Source organism: Hyperolius riggenbachi, chromosome 10, assembly GCF_040937935.1.
Source record: "Hyperolius riggenbachi isolate aHypRig1 chromosome 10, aHypRig1.pri, whole genome shotgun sequence".
Lineage (NCBI taxonomy): Eukaryota > Metazoa > Chordata > Amphibia > Anura > Hyperoliidae > Hyperolius > Hyperolius riggenbachi.
The window spans coordinates 132,896,870-132,913,082 of NC_090655.1; the positions used below are offsets into that span (position 1 = coordinate 132,896,870).

Genomic DNA, 16,213 nt, shown 5'->3' on the forward strand with positions numbered 1-16,213 from the left:
CTCTGCGCCCAACTCACTGGCAGCGGAATAATATGTATGCGATATTATGCCCTTCAACTTCAACCATTAAAAAATGGAAAAACTCTCCCTAGCATGCTAATAATAGTGTAAGTGCAACTCTAATAAAACAAACAACATTGTCATTCTGAAATGATCCCACCCCCAAGGTTTGTTGAAGCATAAATGACACAATTTTATTATACAACTGTACAGACTTCATTGCAAGAAACACCAACTACTGACTACAAATACTATATGGATAAAGTAATTGGTTGTGAAATAAGTTCCTTGAGAAGTTCAGGATTATAGAGGACTTGTAAAACCTTGGTTTTAAAGAGACACTGAAGCGGGGAAAAAAAATATGATATAATAAATTGGTTGTGTAGAACAGCTAAGAAATAATAAATAAAATTAGGAGCAGAGACATAAGTCTAATATTTGTTTCCAGCACAGGAAGAGTTAAGAAACTCCTTCTATGCAAATAGCCACTGAGCTCTGGGACTTTCAGCGAGCTCTGACTTCTGATTAGGTTATCTCAGCTGTATTGTGTTTTTCTTTTGCAAAGAACAGTTCAGGACAGGTCAAAAGTTCACTGTCTGTTCTGCAAAAACTTTTAGGGCCTGTAGAATGCTGAGTAATGTGTAAACTGCCAATATTAGAGAATGATGCAATATTATTAAAAAAAAATTTTTTTGCTACCAATGTTCTAGTAATTACCCCTAATACACAACCAATTCATGTCAATAATATCATATTATTTTTTCGCTTCAGTGTCTCTTTAACATTAACCAATAAACAGCAGATTCAGGTTTTCTTTTTAAGCTAGTTATGAAAAAGTAACTTTATTTTTTCCATGAAAGTGGACTCACAATTAAAATACAAGTATTCCCTCTAGGATAGCAACATGCATTGCAAAGATGACAACACATGTTACTAAAGCACCTCACCATTTCCATTGTTCTCTCTCACCTGGCAGCAGGTGTTTGGCTGCACATGGGCTATGAACATACATTTGAGTTGATCATCTACCTCTAGATATGAACAGTCCTCACTTCATAAATGAAACAAAAGGCATGTGAAAATAGAAATTTAGAGGTGTTCTGTAGATTATTATCATAGAAGCATACTTCAGCATGTCTACAAAACCATAGATGAACAGTGATGATACTTGTAATTAATTCACAAAAAAAAGTTTGCAGAAAAGTAACATGCAATATACCATTCAACATGAAGTTAGGCCCGGTTCACACTGGCGGTAAAAAATGGTCCATTCGTGGATTGAAATGGAACGAATACTAACAGATGCAAATGGATCCAATGTTAACCTATGGATCCATTCACATCCATCCGTTCGAACGGATCCATATCGCACGATCTGCTGAATGGACGGCAACTTTCCTTCTGCAGCAATTTTTCCGGACAGCTGAGCCTAGCGAAACGGAAACAGAAGCTGAAGCTCTGCATTGAAGGCAATGAGAAAACTGAACATTTCTTCACACTGCTGAAGAAACGGACTGTTCTAGCCAGCAAAATACACTTTGGGGGTGGAGGTCTGGTGGGGATGTGGGGAAACGGAACGGAAGCAGCTGAACAGCAATGGAGTTACAATGGATCCGATCGACCAGTAATCAGATCCATTGTCACGGATCCGTTTGCCACTAATTGCCAGTGTGAACCGGGCCTCAATGCTGTAACAAACCACATTAGGGTGAAACGTGAAACTCAGTTTATTGCATGTTTGTTTTTGTTTTTTGCAGACCAGACAGATGAGTATTTTCCAACTAACAAGGCCATAAACGAGGTTCTAACAGAGCATGTGCATACAATATAGCATATAACGTGCTACATGGTACAAGACTGTGCCCAGAGTATTTCTGCTCTGCTCTTCTGATCAAAGGCACTGAATACAGATAACCTTATAAACAATGCCAATGCACTTATATTGCAATGTTATATTCACATCAGTGCATTAGGAATGACATGTAGCATGCTGTGGGTTTACCGGACGATGTGCGTGATTACGGTACCAGTGAAGCATACTGCTAAGTACAATATGCTTGAAGAAAACAAATCTGACATGAAATGCTGCTGGATTCTAATAAAACATATCTTGAAACCAGCAATGTACATTTTATTGCATAGAAAGCTTTGTTTTTTCTCTTCTCTATTCAATCATTTATGAATCAGTAAGAGGTAAAAACATTTGTGTGACCAGATGATCCTCCCTCCGTATTCTATTGCCTCCCCCCACTTCATTTTGGGGTCATGGAGATTAAAAGGAGCCTTTTATCTCTCAATATTGAACCAAGGATACCTTGCAAGGGAGAAGTCCCCTCCCCCCCCCCCCCCCACACACACACACAGACACACACACACACACACACACACACACACGTTCAGTATTTAAAACCCTGATATGGTTTTGGGTATGGGGGCCATGGACTCATATGCCTTCTCCTGCTGTTCCCCAACATGCATCCCTGGATATGGGGTCAATTACTCTTTAAGATAAAATTACAAATATATACTATTATGGTATTTGTCAGTGGCCCAGTGCGAGTTTCACTTGGGCCCCCAAGAATGCTCTAGATATGGAGCCTAAAAATCTTACCAAGGACACCTGCAGTGTCAGAGAGGTGTAATCAGAATAAGAAAACAGTTTGTTCAGGATAATTACTATTCAATTCACATATGGGGGGTTCATCACCAGCCTAGCACCAATGAAAAGCAGATAAGATGGATGATGAAGGGCCCCTAGTAGGTCCCTCTGGGACCTGGTATTTATCTGAGATTGCAGTCACATCTCCTGCTATCTCTGGCAAATACTAAGGCCATTGTCTAGGGCACATGAACCCATGGATGATGAATAGTTAATAAATTCAAAATGTCGCATTGCATATGCAGTTGTAGACTTTTTTTGGGTTGTAAATGATATGATTGGGATTCTACTTACCGTACACTATAGTTCCTCACTGTTTATTGCCGTTTTAGTATATTGACTCAGTTGTCTTGAGCCAAATATATCAGGATCAAGGGAGTGCATTACGTAAATTATATAATGTGTGTGATGCAAGCAGAGCATAACTCCCCTTATAAATGCAACGTCTGTGTTATGTAGGTTATATAAACAGCGTAGACATTGAATGTATAACACGCATTACATAGTTTATGTAAAGTCCTGTAAACTTTACATGTGCTATCTGCATACATAATATTTAATGGGGTTTTGTGAATACACCAATGTTACTTGAATGTTATCTGTATACAGTGTTCTATATATCAGCCCAAAGAAAGGGTAGATTTCTCAAAGCTAGCATTATAAAAGTTTTCTTTAGATGGCCAGTAAAAAATATCATTTTTACAATGCTTCTTTGCTACCCTAGAGAATGTTACAAAAAAAAAAATGTTAGTTGGTGATAGTTATGATACAGCAAAGCCCTCTACACCATAGTATAAAATTGTGAAGCATTTTCTGTTCTCTAAATAATGCAAATGTTGACAATCATTGTAGCTGTAAGATTTTGCAAGTTCCTAAAAAAATGCTAAATTAACTAATAAAAACAAAAGTTCCCCTTGAAAATGTAATCCTGGATGCTTAAGCTATGGTTTAGACAGGCAGGAAACACAACCTTTTTGCTGGCTGACTAAATCATCATTTAAAAGGGATGGTTTGTGGTTCAAATCAAATGAAGAGAAGCGTTTTAACAATGGTGACAGCAGTTGTTGTCATTTGGGTAAACGTTGCAGAGGATATCGTCCTCTTTACTTGACTTGGACACTACTTGTAGTCTCCAGTATAGGCTGTGTTTGTGGTTATGTGTCCCTGTAGGGGCTAAAAATGCAACACAAAGACAGAACAAAGGCAACTGTTGCGAACTGATGCGTGTTAGCAGAATAGTGTCTAGCGTCAGCTAAATGAACCACCACCAGCCCTCCGTCTGAACCAAGCCTAAAAAAACACATCTCTATCTGCTTCACTACAGTTTAACTTTTGTAAAAAAAAAAACACCATAAGAATGCTAGGATTGAGCTGAAGAGTAGAGATGCGTGGTGAAATTTTAGCAAGCAGTATCAGATTTTTGTTTTTGTTTGTTTTATTTCTACAATTAGCACAACTCCTGTGAGCTAAGTTAGAACTTTGCACAGAACTAATCAGATTCAAATGAGATGATGTATATCTTACAGCTTAATTATGTAATCAGGCTGCAAGGTAATTAAACTTCAAGCCCATATTCCCCTTCCTGTGAAGCAACTAATTTGACCAATGTTGGAATTCATGCTCTTCGCTATAAAAGACCTAAATTAGTCACATAGATTGAATACATCAATTTTTCATCTATTATTAGACTTTGATCATTGCAGCTGAAATCTCACTGCTTGCTATGAGCAGCAGATAAGTTCAGACACTTGATGCACAAGGTTCATTGCATTGGCTGTTTGTTAATTACAAAACCAATAACCACCATCAAAAGGTTTATCGTACTTTATGTGAAAGCTTCTGTGTTCCATCTCAAATCAAAGCCATGCAGGTGTCATTGCAGCTAGCAAGCATTACCATGAATGTATTGGAAGCAAATAATGTTATTAATTGTATCCTTCAAATGAATTGTAGAATATTTCATAAGCTAGCTGTGAATAAAGCTTGGCTTTAGAGGGCAGTACCTGAATGTTCTCCCATGGATCATTGTTTAGAATCCTCCTTTATACTATTTCACTGTAAAACTCTCTGTTATCCTTTTTCTGTTCTTCTTTTGTCTTGTCTGATCTTCTGACTTGTCACACTTTGCTGGGCTACCTTGCACTGTATCCTCACCCCTTTGCACTGGGAATTTCCTGTCTGGTGTCACCCTTCAGCTGTTGCCTGCTATGATTAATACAGTGCGGGCGGTTCAGCCAACCATCGTAAGAAAGCGCATCTTCCAGGTACACTCTATTTGCTTGGCATTGTGGCTCATGCACTGACTTGCTTCCCAAAGGGTTTCTTATTGACTTGAACAGTTTGTATTTATGCATTTGGTGCTTATGATGTTTTAATTGCCTATGTTGTTTAATTGATTCTAATTAAACAATGATCCTTAAAGAGTGTGCATGAGAAGTTCAAAGAGCACTATTCTTGTTTGTGATATTTTGCTTTTAACTGGCAAATCCCCATGTGTTCCCCTTGCTAATTAACACAATTTGTAATCTAATGTTAAATAGTATTAAGAAAACAGCTAGTTTAATGCGTCCAAATCTTCATTGGGTATATTACCAAGCATTCATTGTGTACAAACACCTTTTCCATTTCACCCAATCAGACAGCCTATTGGAAAAAGGGGTCCCTGCAGCTGCAGTTCCTATTTAGGTTGCTCTTGTCATTGTTTTATTTTTCTACTGTAAATCAAAAAAAGTTGCATAATATTGGTATTCAACAAACAAATCAAATGATATATTTGGGAAATTTCACTAAAGATATAGTGGGAATGAATGACAAAGACTCAAGTGATGAAAATTGCAGTGATTAAGGAGCAGAAGCTTAGACACCCAAAGACTTCTATCAAGTTTCATTTAAAGGACCATTATAGAGAAATGTTTTCAACTATGCCTATTGTCTTTCATTTAATAATCCTTAAAGTGTACCAGAGAGGGCACACTGGCACTTATTTATACTTATTTGGGGCTTCCTCCAGTCCCGTAAGCTCCATGGCTTCCCTTGCCATCTTCTTCAGTCCCTCCATTCTCCCACTACGACTCCTAGTAATCCAGTCAGTTGCCACCAGTCGAGGACTATTGCGCATGCGCGGCTCGGTCGTGTGCGCCCCATGCCCCCTGGAGCGTTCTGTGCCTGCCCAGTACTACTGCACAGGGACTTAACAGGGGAGCGAAAAAGATGGCGAGGGAGGCCACGATGCTCATGCGGCTGGAGGAAGCCCCAGGTAAGTATGAATAAGTGCTACTGAACCATCTCAGGTTCACTTTAAAGGTCAACTGAAGAGAAAAGAATATGTAGTCTGCCATATTTATTTCCTTTAAAACAATACCAGCTGGTCTATTCAGCTGTAGTAGTGTCTGATTAAAACCAGAAACAAGCATTTAGCTAATTTGGTGAGATCTGACAATAATGTCAGATACAACTGATCTGCATATGCTTATTCAGGGTCTATGGCTAAAAGTATTAAGGTGCGTACACACATGCGACTATAGTCGTTTGTAACGATCGTTCCCCGATCTTTACCAACGACGATCGTTACAAAAAATGAACTAACGACTATTAAGGCAAACGACGAACAAGCCAAATCGTTACAAAAGAAAGTTCTGTCTCGGCGGATTTTAACCAACGACGATCGTTTGCAAAAGTAGTACATCGTTGGAAACGGTCGTTCGTACTAGGCTTGACATGCGCATTTCACTATTTCTCTGTGAAACTTCTCATTTTTATGCGCAGGCTCAATAGTTGCTTTACGTGATGTAACGTTCGTTCTAACAATCAGATCGTTACACACCTTTTAAAACTATCTTTACTTAGGTCGTTCTTTCATCAATTAAAAGTTCGTTCGTCGTTCTCAACGAACGATCGTTGTCGCATGTGTGTACGTAGCATTAGAGGCAAAGGATTAGCAAGATATCCAGGCAACTGGTGTTACTAAAAAGGAAATAAATATGGCAGCCTCCATATACCTCTCACTTCCGTTGTCCTTTAAATGATTAAGGGTTTGATTTACTATAAATGCATAAAGCAGTGATGAGCCCCAATTAGAGAACAAATAAGCAAACAAACATGCACAACTGTGAAGAATGGGAAGCAAGTATGCTCATGCATGACCATGAAGTTACTTCACCAGTTAGCAAAGTAATTATGATCCCTGTTCACTGTTACAAAACTTTACGATCCAGGCTATGGGTACAGTGATTATCAAAAAAAAGCTCAATATGCAGTTTGTAAGTATGGATTTTGTTAGGAAAAATGTTTGCAAAATGGCCCTTCAAACGCAAATAAGTACTATATTGCTTTAAATGAGGCATAGTACCTCATCCCTCGTGGCTTTATTAAACCCTTGATGAACCATGTAGATTGAGTGGCCAGGAGATAAAAGCCAGAATATATGAGGTCCTGCCCCCTAAGTCATAAGCACACATGGCTTTATACATTGGAGGGGGTATCTTCTAAGGAGGGAGGAGCATCACCTATCACCATTCCCTTATACATGCATGCAAAGCACTCTTGTCCCGATGTTAAAGTGATTATACACAAATGAAGGGGAATTAAACAAGCTAAACTCTCTAAATACATACAGGGTGCATTCCTCTATGTATTTCTTCAGTCCTGTGCATGAGTTCAGACTCGTGCACAGGACTGAAGAAATACATAGAGGAATGCACCCTGTATGTGTTTAGAGAGTTTAGCCTGGTTAATCCCCCTTCATTTGTGTATAATCACAAATTGTAATCTGATTTCTCCCCTGTGTCACATGACTGCCTAGGGCAGAGAAGGCAGATAAGGCCATTTTAAAGCACAGGCTGTTAACAATATGTCTGCCTCCATGAATAAGGAAGTTGAAACAGTTCAGATTTATTTTAGGATTTGTATCAGCTGTAGCAAAAAAAGTTTTTGTATAAAGGTTTTTATGCTGTTGCCTATCTTTTAGAGCAGAGAGAAGGTTCTGAGTTCAGGTCCACTTTAAGAGACAAATGTCTCTTTTCCCTTTGTCCATGGCCACCCCACTAGATTGTGAGGGTGATAGACTATTAGAATATGGCTTATGATGCTATTTAATTAGCCACTTAATTCAGGAAATAGCCACCCACACCCATGTGAATAGCTCATTTACACAAAGGGTTAAAAATGTAACAGTTTATTAAAATACAGTATTATAATTCATGTTTTTTTCCCATTTCTCTATCTTATGAAGTTCATCTGTGTATTCTGTTCCTCGTCTGTAATTGCCCTGTTTCATTGCAAAATGTCAACTCAGCATTTATATTTGTCTCTTCCCCAGCATCTGCTGACCCGAGGCCATGACCATTGGTCCAGATGAATGAACCAATGAACCAATCCCTAAAGGCAAATTCAAATTATCTCTGGAAGGAAATTCAAATTTTATTTTTTAGCCATGGCTTATTCAAATTTCTAATCAAGAAATCCCATTGAGTCTTTTGCCTGGACCAATGAGAGAGAAGAAAATTCAAATATCCCAATGCAGTTTGTGCTTTGTGGTCAGCATTCTGCACTCAAACAAGAGGGTGGGAATGCCTATATGGTTCCTACCTAATTGAGAGAATGACCAGATAGCACCATAAACCCTGCACACATGTAGTAAAGAGTCCTTTATTTTATCGACTATAGTTGTCCTTTAATTTGGTCTCTTCCACCAGCCTAACACAGAGAGCTTCTGTAACTGACAGGGCAGCAGCTGTGTGCAGAATGGGGGAGACCAAGTAAAGAGTGACAGTGCCAGTCAGCAGCTCAAGGGGCTGTCATGTACTGAAAAGTGGCATTCTAGACATGTATCTACTATAATGGTCCTTGAAATGAATTAGGGAAAGTAACTGGAATTATAGGCAATATCTCAGGATTAGCTCTACTTTTTCTTTAAACATCTAGTGCTAAAAATAAATGATGCTGCATAAAATAACAATTATATATGCTATTATGACATGTCCAATGCAAATGATATGTCTGAATGGTTGCTCTGTGGGTGTTTCCTTCTGTGAAAGGTGACACATATGGGCTGTCAGCATCCATGGCACTAGGCACCCAAGTGGGAACCAAGCCTAAGAAATATTCACACATTGATGTGTGCAGTGACACTGTGAGAAATGCAGTAATTTATAGTAGCCAATCACATCGCAGTGTATTGTAACTAGGTTAGTGTTTTTATAGGTTGTTGCATCTTGCACACTGTCATTGGGCTCTACACTGCCTTATTAAATAGCCCAGGGGAGGTTTGTGTGCCCACATACTATCATAATGAGAATAATTTTATAAATACACCCTGTTATCTAGCATTTGCATTCTGTGAGTCGTGTAAGGTTCCTGAAGTGATGTCACTGGATGGCTGACAATAGCTCTGGATTAGTACAGTCACAAGCCAATGCATAATTCCTTTGTTGCAGATCAGACCATGTGTTAGAATAATGAGGTCTGATACCAAACAGCCCTCCAGATTACTCTGTCACCTTGGAAATTTATTGGTGTACCACAATGTCAGCTGAAAATATTCTATGCTCTTTGCTAGTAATAGGCTTCTAAAAATACACAATACTGAATATATATGCAGAAAATGGAGCAGAGCCATATAGAGAGCGAGGCTGAGAAACTATAAGAAAAGGAGAGAGTTCCATAGAAGCAAAAAAGTTATGGGAAGGCCACATAGCCTGGGGCTTCGAGCAGTATAACACATGCTCATTTATCTTTGTCCCATGTTTTATTGTACTTTCCTATGAAATAGTAAGGCAATAATATTTAATGTCAAGAGTATAATTATTAATGCAATCATCATTATTACACATATGGTCTGTCCTTGAGGTTTAGTTTTGAATTTCAGCTCCGAATATGAATATCTATTTATAGTCAGTGATGGTCAATGAGATGTAAATAATTCCCAGTTGATGCAGGATTAGGCAAAACCTGTATGCAAATGTATGCAGCTTCAAAATGAACCAATCCAATTCCACCTCAGCAGGATTTGAGTGGTCCATTTTCAAGCTGCATCATTTTGTGTTCTACTTTTGCCAAAATGTTTCCCAAAGTGCAGAATTGTGCGGGCCGGAGCAGAGAAGGTTACCTTACCCATGTCGCCACTTCTTGCTGCTGTGATGTGTGCTGTCCTCCATCTTCCTGACACTTTCGCCTTCACAGCCAATAGGGGAATCTGCAGCTGAGCTCAGCATGCAACACAGCAGCAAGAGGCAGTGACTTGGGTAATCTCACCCTTTCTGCTGCGGTCTGCATCCTTCAAACACCCCGGGGCAGTTTCATTTTTAGCAAAACAGATCCCTCTCATCCCTTTATAATGACATCTTCATGAGCAGTTCAGGCAAAACTTGAGCTTTCATTATCAAGCAGCTTAAAGCAGACCTGAATCCATTTGCTTAATATATAATAGGGAAGGGAAGGAAGAAACAGACCCAGATTAGCCATTTTTAATACGTTATTTTAAATACTGTAAGTTTCTTTACATGACTGTATCCATTGCTTAAAGGATACCCGAGGTGACATGATGAGATAGACATGTGTATGTACAGTGCCTAGCACACAAATAACTATGCAGTGTTCCATTTTTTCTTTCTCTAACTGAAAGAGTTAAATATCAGGTATGTAAGTGGCTGACTCAGTCCTCACTCAGATAGGAAGAGACTACAGTGTGACCCTCACTGATAAGAAATTCCAACTATAAAACACTTTCCCAGCAGAAAATGGCTTCTGAGAGCAAGAAAGAGATAAAAAGGGGAATTTCTTATCAGTGAGGGTCACAGTGTAGTCACTTCCTGTCTGAGTCAGGACTGAGTCAGCCACTTACATACCGGATATTTAACGCTTTCAGGCAGAGAAAGAAAAAAAAGGAACACAGCATAGTTATTTGTGTGCTAGGCACTGTACATACCCATGTCTATCTTATCATGTCACATCGGGTATCCTTTAAATATAGGATAGGAATCAAATATCTCCAAGGGGGATACCGACCCTTTTTATCCTATTCAAATATTTTACTGTGGTCTGTGACAGATTTAAAAAGATTCTTTTTCATTTTGTGCCAGTTAGCCAAGGCTACAGTCATGTAACTAACGCTGTAACTCCAAGACTAATGGGAAAAAAGGAAATATTGCAGATGTCTCTGCTGCACTATTAACAATTACGCTGGATGTTTTCTTTGACGGCATTGTTATTTTTATTAATTACCATATAGTATAAATTATGTATACAAACAACGCCCTTGCAGTCTGAACATAGCCAGCCATACCCAGAGAGCCTAAAACTCCCTGAACTCAGCTTCATCTGTTCCAAGTGTAAAAAGGTTTTTTAAGAGCAGGATCCTTAGGCCCGGTTCACACTTGCGGTGGCCCTCCGGAATCGCCGTGCCGGAGCCGCACCACCTGCAGAACGGACGGAACGGACGATCGGCATAGCAATTAAAGCCTATGCGTCCGTTCACATGGGTCCGTTCTGCAGAACCGGAGCCGGACCGGATCCGGGCCGGATCCGGACTCCGGCCTCCGTTCCAACATGCGCTATTTTTTCATCCGGCCCCTCCGGCAGCCGTATCCGGGGCGGAGCCGGACTGCACCATCCGGCCAATACAAACAAATGGGAACCGGAGGCCGCACAACACACTGGCTGAGAAATCCGGATCTTCTACCCCACTTCCTATGCGGATTTTTGCGGCGATATTGGCTGGGGACACATGGGCAAGCATTTTGGAGTGGAGCAGCACGAGCTGGAGGTGTTGGCAGGATGTTGGCAGCATGTCGGAGGTGGAGGTGAGTGCTAAACAGCAGAGGGCCTGATTCCACAGATCCCCCTTCTGCTGACCTCCCAGACTCCAACATTTTTTTTTTTTTTACGTATATTTTGCCAAACGGATCCGGATCGCATCCTGATTACCACCTGATGCAACCTGACCGGATCCGGATCGGATCCGGATCAGAACCGTACGGTTCCGATCCGGATCCGGTCCGGATCCGGTCAGGTCATCCGGTCCGTTTGGCAAACAACCGCTAATGTGAACCGGGCCTAATTTTACGCAAAGACAGATAACATTTGAGTGCTCTGATTACTAAACTGATGGTACTTTCAGATCTGTGCCTGGAGATAGGCCTTGAAATGTGAAGCGACAATTTATATTTTAAACATTAAAATTGCAGAGTGCTAAACAGTTATTTTAAACAGAAGATGAAAAATGATCTCCTATGAGGAAATGTAGGAGAAATAATGAATTGAGTTAGGTCCAATATGGGAGAGTGCCCTGACCTTGAGAGCTTATAGTTTGGTGTTAAGTGGATAGCTATGGGTCAGATGTAAAAGAGAATGTACCACCACAGAATTGTGGGGGTGGCTACTGCTGCTTTTTAAAGGTGCAAGCTCTTAGGCCAGGCATAACCAAAGTCCAGCGTGGTGGCCAAATGTGGCCCGCTGAGCTATTTTTGATGCCCCCCCCCCCCAAACTCTCTACAGTTGTCAGTTACATACAGCCCACAGGCCGTAATTGCAGTGCCGCATGCTGGGGCCATCAGCGGTAACAGCCACTGATTAGCAGCTGCCACTGTCACTGTGCCAGCAGCAGTAACAGCCACTGATTAGCAGCTGCCACTGTGCTAACTGCACATGGTATATGGGCTATTGCCTTGGAAATGTTTTATTTGACAAAATGTGACAGGCAGTATACCTAATGAGAAAAAATTCTATCTAATTGCACTAGTTCGGACCCCTAGCACTTTCAAGAAAGGTGATATGGCCCTTGGCCTAAAAAGTTTGGACACCCCTGTCTTAGGCTGTCTACCTTTTCCTGTGATTTAGTGACCAGTTATTCATTCACACAGCTTGAACAATAATGCAGCCAGTTAGGTACTGGATGTAAAGGCTGAATACAATCACAGCACAGTACAGTTCATCTTTAAAAACAATAAACTATCTGTAGATTCCATCTTTGCATTCTCAAGGGTTTACCTTAACGACTACCTTAATGATGGAGAAACAGGAAAGCAAGTGGCCATAAATTATATTTTCCCAAGAAACACACATGACTTGGATTCCATACACAACACTATGCTGTTTTTCTATAAACAATGGTGGTAATGTACTGCAGAACATACTGCTGAGGAGGAACTGTCCGACCAGCAGCTCTCATAATCCCAGCTCTAAATGCAGCCTTTCGCTCAGGAACATCGAATGTCAGGGCAGAATATTTATAGAAGGAATGTCATCCTGCTAAGAAATCGTGGTTGGTGGGGAGGTGGGGCTTTTGTCATTAGAAAGGAGCCGCAAAGCCTGCAAATAGAAAAGTAGGACAAAAGGATTATGCAATTATTAGAGATTTAAACCAAGTTACAAGAGCCGAATTCCTAAGATCACTTTCAGTGTGTGACTGTACTGTACTCCAAAATGGTTGTGACCTTTCCCTGTCTTTGCATATAATAACAAATAAGCAACTATAGCAAAAGCAAATGTTGAATTTCAATAATACTACGTACCTCTGTACAGTGCTGCATATACAGTGTGAGTAAACATTTAATCCCAATTAGTTTAGCTAATCCCAAGTGTTTAGCTAGAAACGTGTTTAGTCAGAAGACAAAATGTCCTTTTACACATAAAAACAGAAGATTCATAAAAAAAACCTATCAATTTATAAACTGAGTTATAGGAAACCCCTTGATGTTGTATGCATACTAACCTGAATGAAAGCTTGCTGATTCAGTAATGGTGTTTGCGCTCTCTTGCTTAATGCTAAGTTTCACACTTTACGTCCAATTCCAGGCAAGAAAATATATTCACCTGTTTGCTAAATGCCCATTTATTCCAGGAGGATAGGTGAATTTTTTTTGTCTTTTTTTAAAACTGAAACAGTCTTTTTTTTCTTGCAGCCCTTAAAATAGTGGATATGTTACTACTCTCTGCTCCTTTTTTAGTGCTATAAAATAGCAAGCACAACACTATTCTGTGAATTTCTATGCCTGGCCTTCTCCATAGAGAAGAATGGACATGGCATCTTTCACTTTCATCTTTCAGAGAAATGGACTGAAGGTCACATGACCACTGCTTTAATGGCTGCCAAAGAAGTAATTTGTAACTTTAAAAAAAAGAAGTCACTTGTCATCCTGGTGTGAGCAAGAAGTGGGGATAATAAGCATATCTTCTTACCTGGAGAAGGGCTTTACATGCAGGATTGCAAAGTACTCATTTACATTTTTTTCCTTGTGTTTCTTTCTCAAAATTAGGGTGAACAGGGTCAGGCTGGAATCCAAGGTTCACCAGGGTTACCAGGCCCACCTGGACCACCTGGGCCTTCAGGACCTCCAGGAGACCCAGGATTGCCAGGGGTTATCGGACCAGCTGTAAGTTTGACAACTCCTTTCTCCAGGCTTCCCGGTGTGTAGATTGGTGAAGGCCACATTAAGTGTTATATATCACAAGTAGGCCACTTTCTGATCTTTCTTAAGTTTCAATGCAATGGCTTTGTTTTAATTTATCATTTATGTCCTTTTATGTAAGCTTTATGTTGCATATTTTACCATTTTAATCCTGCACCTTAGTTTATAGATGGTTGAGCATCAAACCTTAACTCTCCAACACCAACAAACACAAGTTATTCATAAGACTATGGCACAAAAAAAGAATGTGCATTAGCTTAGTTTGGAACCAGAAGTGCCAGAACAAAGAAGGGAAAAACATCAGTCGCTCTATGAAAAAATTCTGAGCCAAAATAAAACAAAAAAAGTAAAAATAGTCCAAGCAAAAAATTAAATAGATAAAAATAAATAGAACACTTTCACAACCAAGATTCATGCTTAAATAATTGATTTGCACTGTATCTACCAAGAGAAATACATAGGTGAAGATTATATGTTTTTATTATTATTATTTTTTTCATTTTTTATTTATATAGTGCCGACATATTCTGCAGCGCTTTACAAAGCACAATAAGACGACAAGGGGAACATAGATACAACCAAAAAATGTACAGCAGAGTCTCAAGCAGCACAAATATTGCGACAAAAACAGTAAACATTAGGAGGAGGACCCTGCCCTTGCGAGCGTACAATCTAAAGGCCAAATAGCCAACTAAAGCGTTTTCATGATGATATGTTTTGGAAGACTGGTCATATTCTTCAGCTGTATATACAGTTGTGATCATGTTTATTTGAACATATGTCAGAAAACAAAGACAGGTTGCAAATAAGTAATCTCCTTCCTTTGCAATGAATAATGTGTATGCTTGTGCATGATTCCACAGTATTGCAAGTATATCATGATATTTTGAACATGTTTGACCACACAGGGTGCATGCATACATATTAAACAGCAGTAAAACACATCCCAGCCCCTCCTAATTCTGCCACCTACTTCCCCATGCCACCAACCGAGCCCTGCAAAAATATTCATATTTTATTAAGATGATAAGAGGTTCCAGCATTATCTAAAGATCTTACATGCAAACTATGTGCTATAAAGCAGCATTACCTGTTATCTCCTGGTGCTCACTACAGCCTAGCTCATGTCAGGCCTCAGCAAGGGTTGGAGAATGATTAGTCAATGCTTGATGTGCTGTGCATGGGCATGCTTGTGGGCACCATTTCTTGTAAACAGAGTTAATGGGATTTTTTGGGCATCACCACATTTTGCCTAGGAGCTTACAAATTCATTACAGAAATTTCTTTCTTCAGCTCATATGGACTGATTTTAAAGGCAACATATGGAGACTGAAATTCAAAAACATACATGCAAAAGAGTAAAAAAAAATGAACAGTCATTTTTGTGGTCTTATTAATGAAATGAGATTACTTGTGTTATTCCGAAAAATTCAGGGATACAGAATTGTATGTAGCACAGAAGGAGGAAAAGGGGTATTTTTACATGCAAGTTCATCTTGTAATCATCCCAAGGCTCAACACTAGAGAGAATGAGAGAATCAGCTACCCTGAACTGTATTTTTCAATTACTAGAGGGTGGCGTGACCCTTACCTGGTTCATGTAATATAGTACATTCACTGAAAAGCCAATAATATAGCTCTTGTGCCACTGCAGACATATGAAAACAGTTTGTTATCAATCCCGACTGTCGTGATTTTAGAAAGAATTGGTTCTTGCTAGTGATGGTCAATGAGATGCAGCATTATTCAAATTTACGCAGTTTAAAGCTTTAAAATGCACCAATTTTCCCTCTGCTGCATTCATTTGGTCCATTTGCAAGCTGCACATATGTGCATACACAATTTGCATAATCTTACATTAACTCTAAATAATTTGCATCTCATTGTCCACCCCTAGTTCTTGCTGTGGGTAATTGCATGTGACTGCTGTTACGGAGCATACACACATGCGATAATCATTGGACAAAACGGCTGATAACGGCCGTTTTTGCAGATAATTGTTATGTGTGTACAGTGGCAGTCGATCGGTCTTGCAACCAGCCAATGCCCGAGCATGACCAATTACAATGCTATTTCAACAACCCAGTCTGTGTGTGTGTGTGTGTGTGTGTGTGTGTATATATATATATTTTTTTTATTTTTTTTTATT

At 39.6% G+C, this 16,213-nt stretch overlaps 1 protein-coding gene across 1 annotated transcript in view; it reads left to right on the forward strand.

The window, feature by feature from the left end:
* LOC137536731 (collagen alpha-1(XIII) chain-like) overlaps positions 1–16,213 on the forward strand; it is a 269,977-nt gene that overhangs the window by 102,588 nt on the left and 151,176 nt on the right. The window contains exon 13 of the mRNA XM_068258952.1: positions 13,912–14,028. Within this exon, the coding sequence (XP_068115053.1) occupies positions 13,912–14,028 (117 nt within the window). The remainder of the gene's footprint in view (positions 1–13,911; positions 14,029–16,213) is intronic.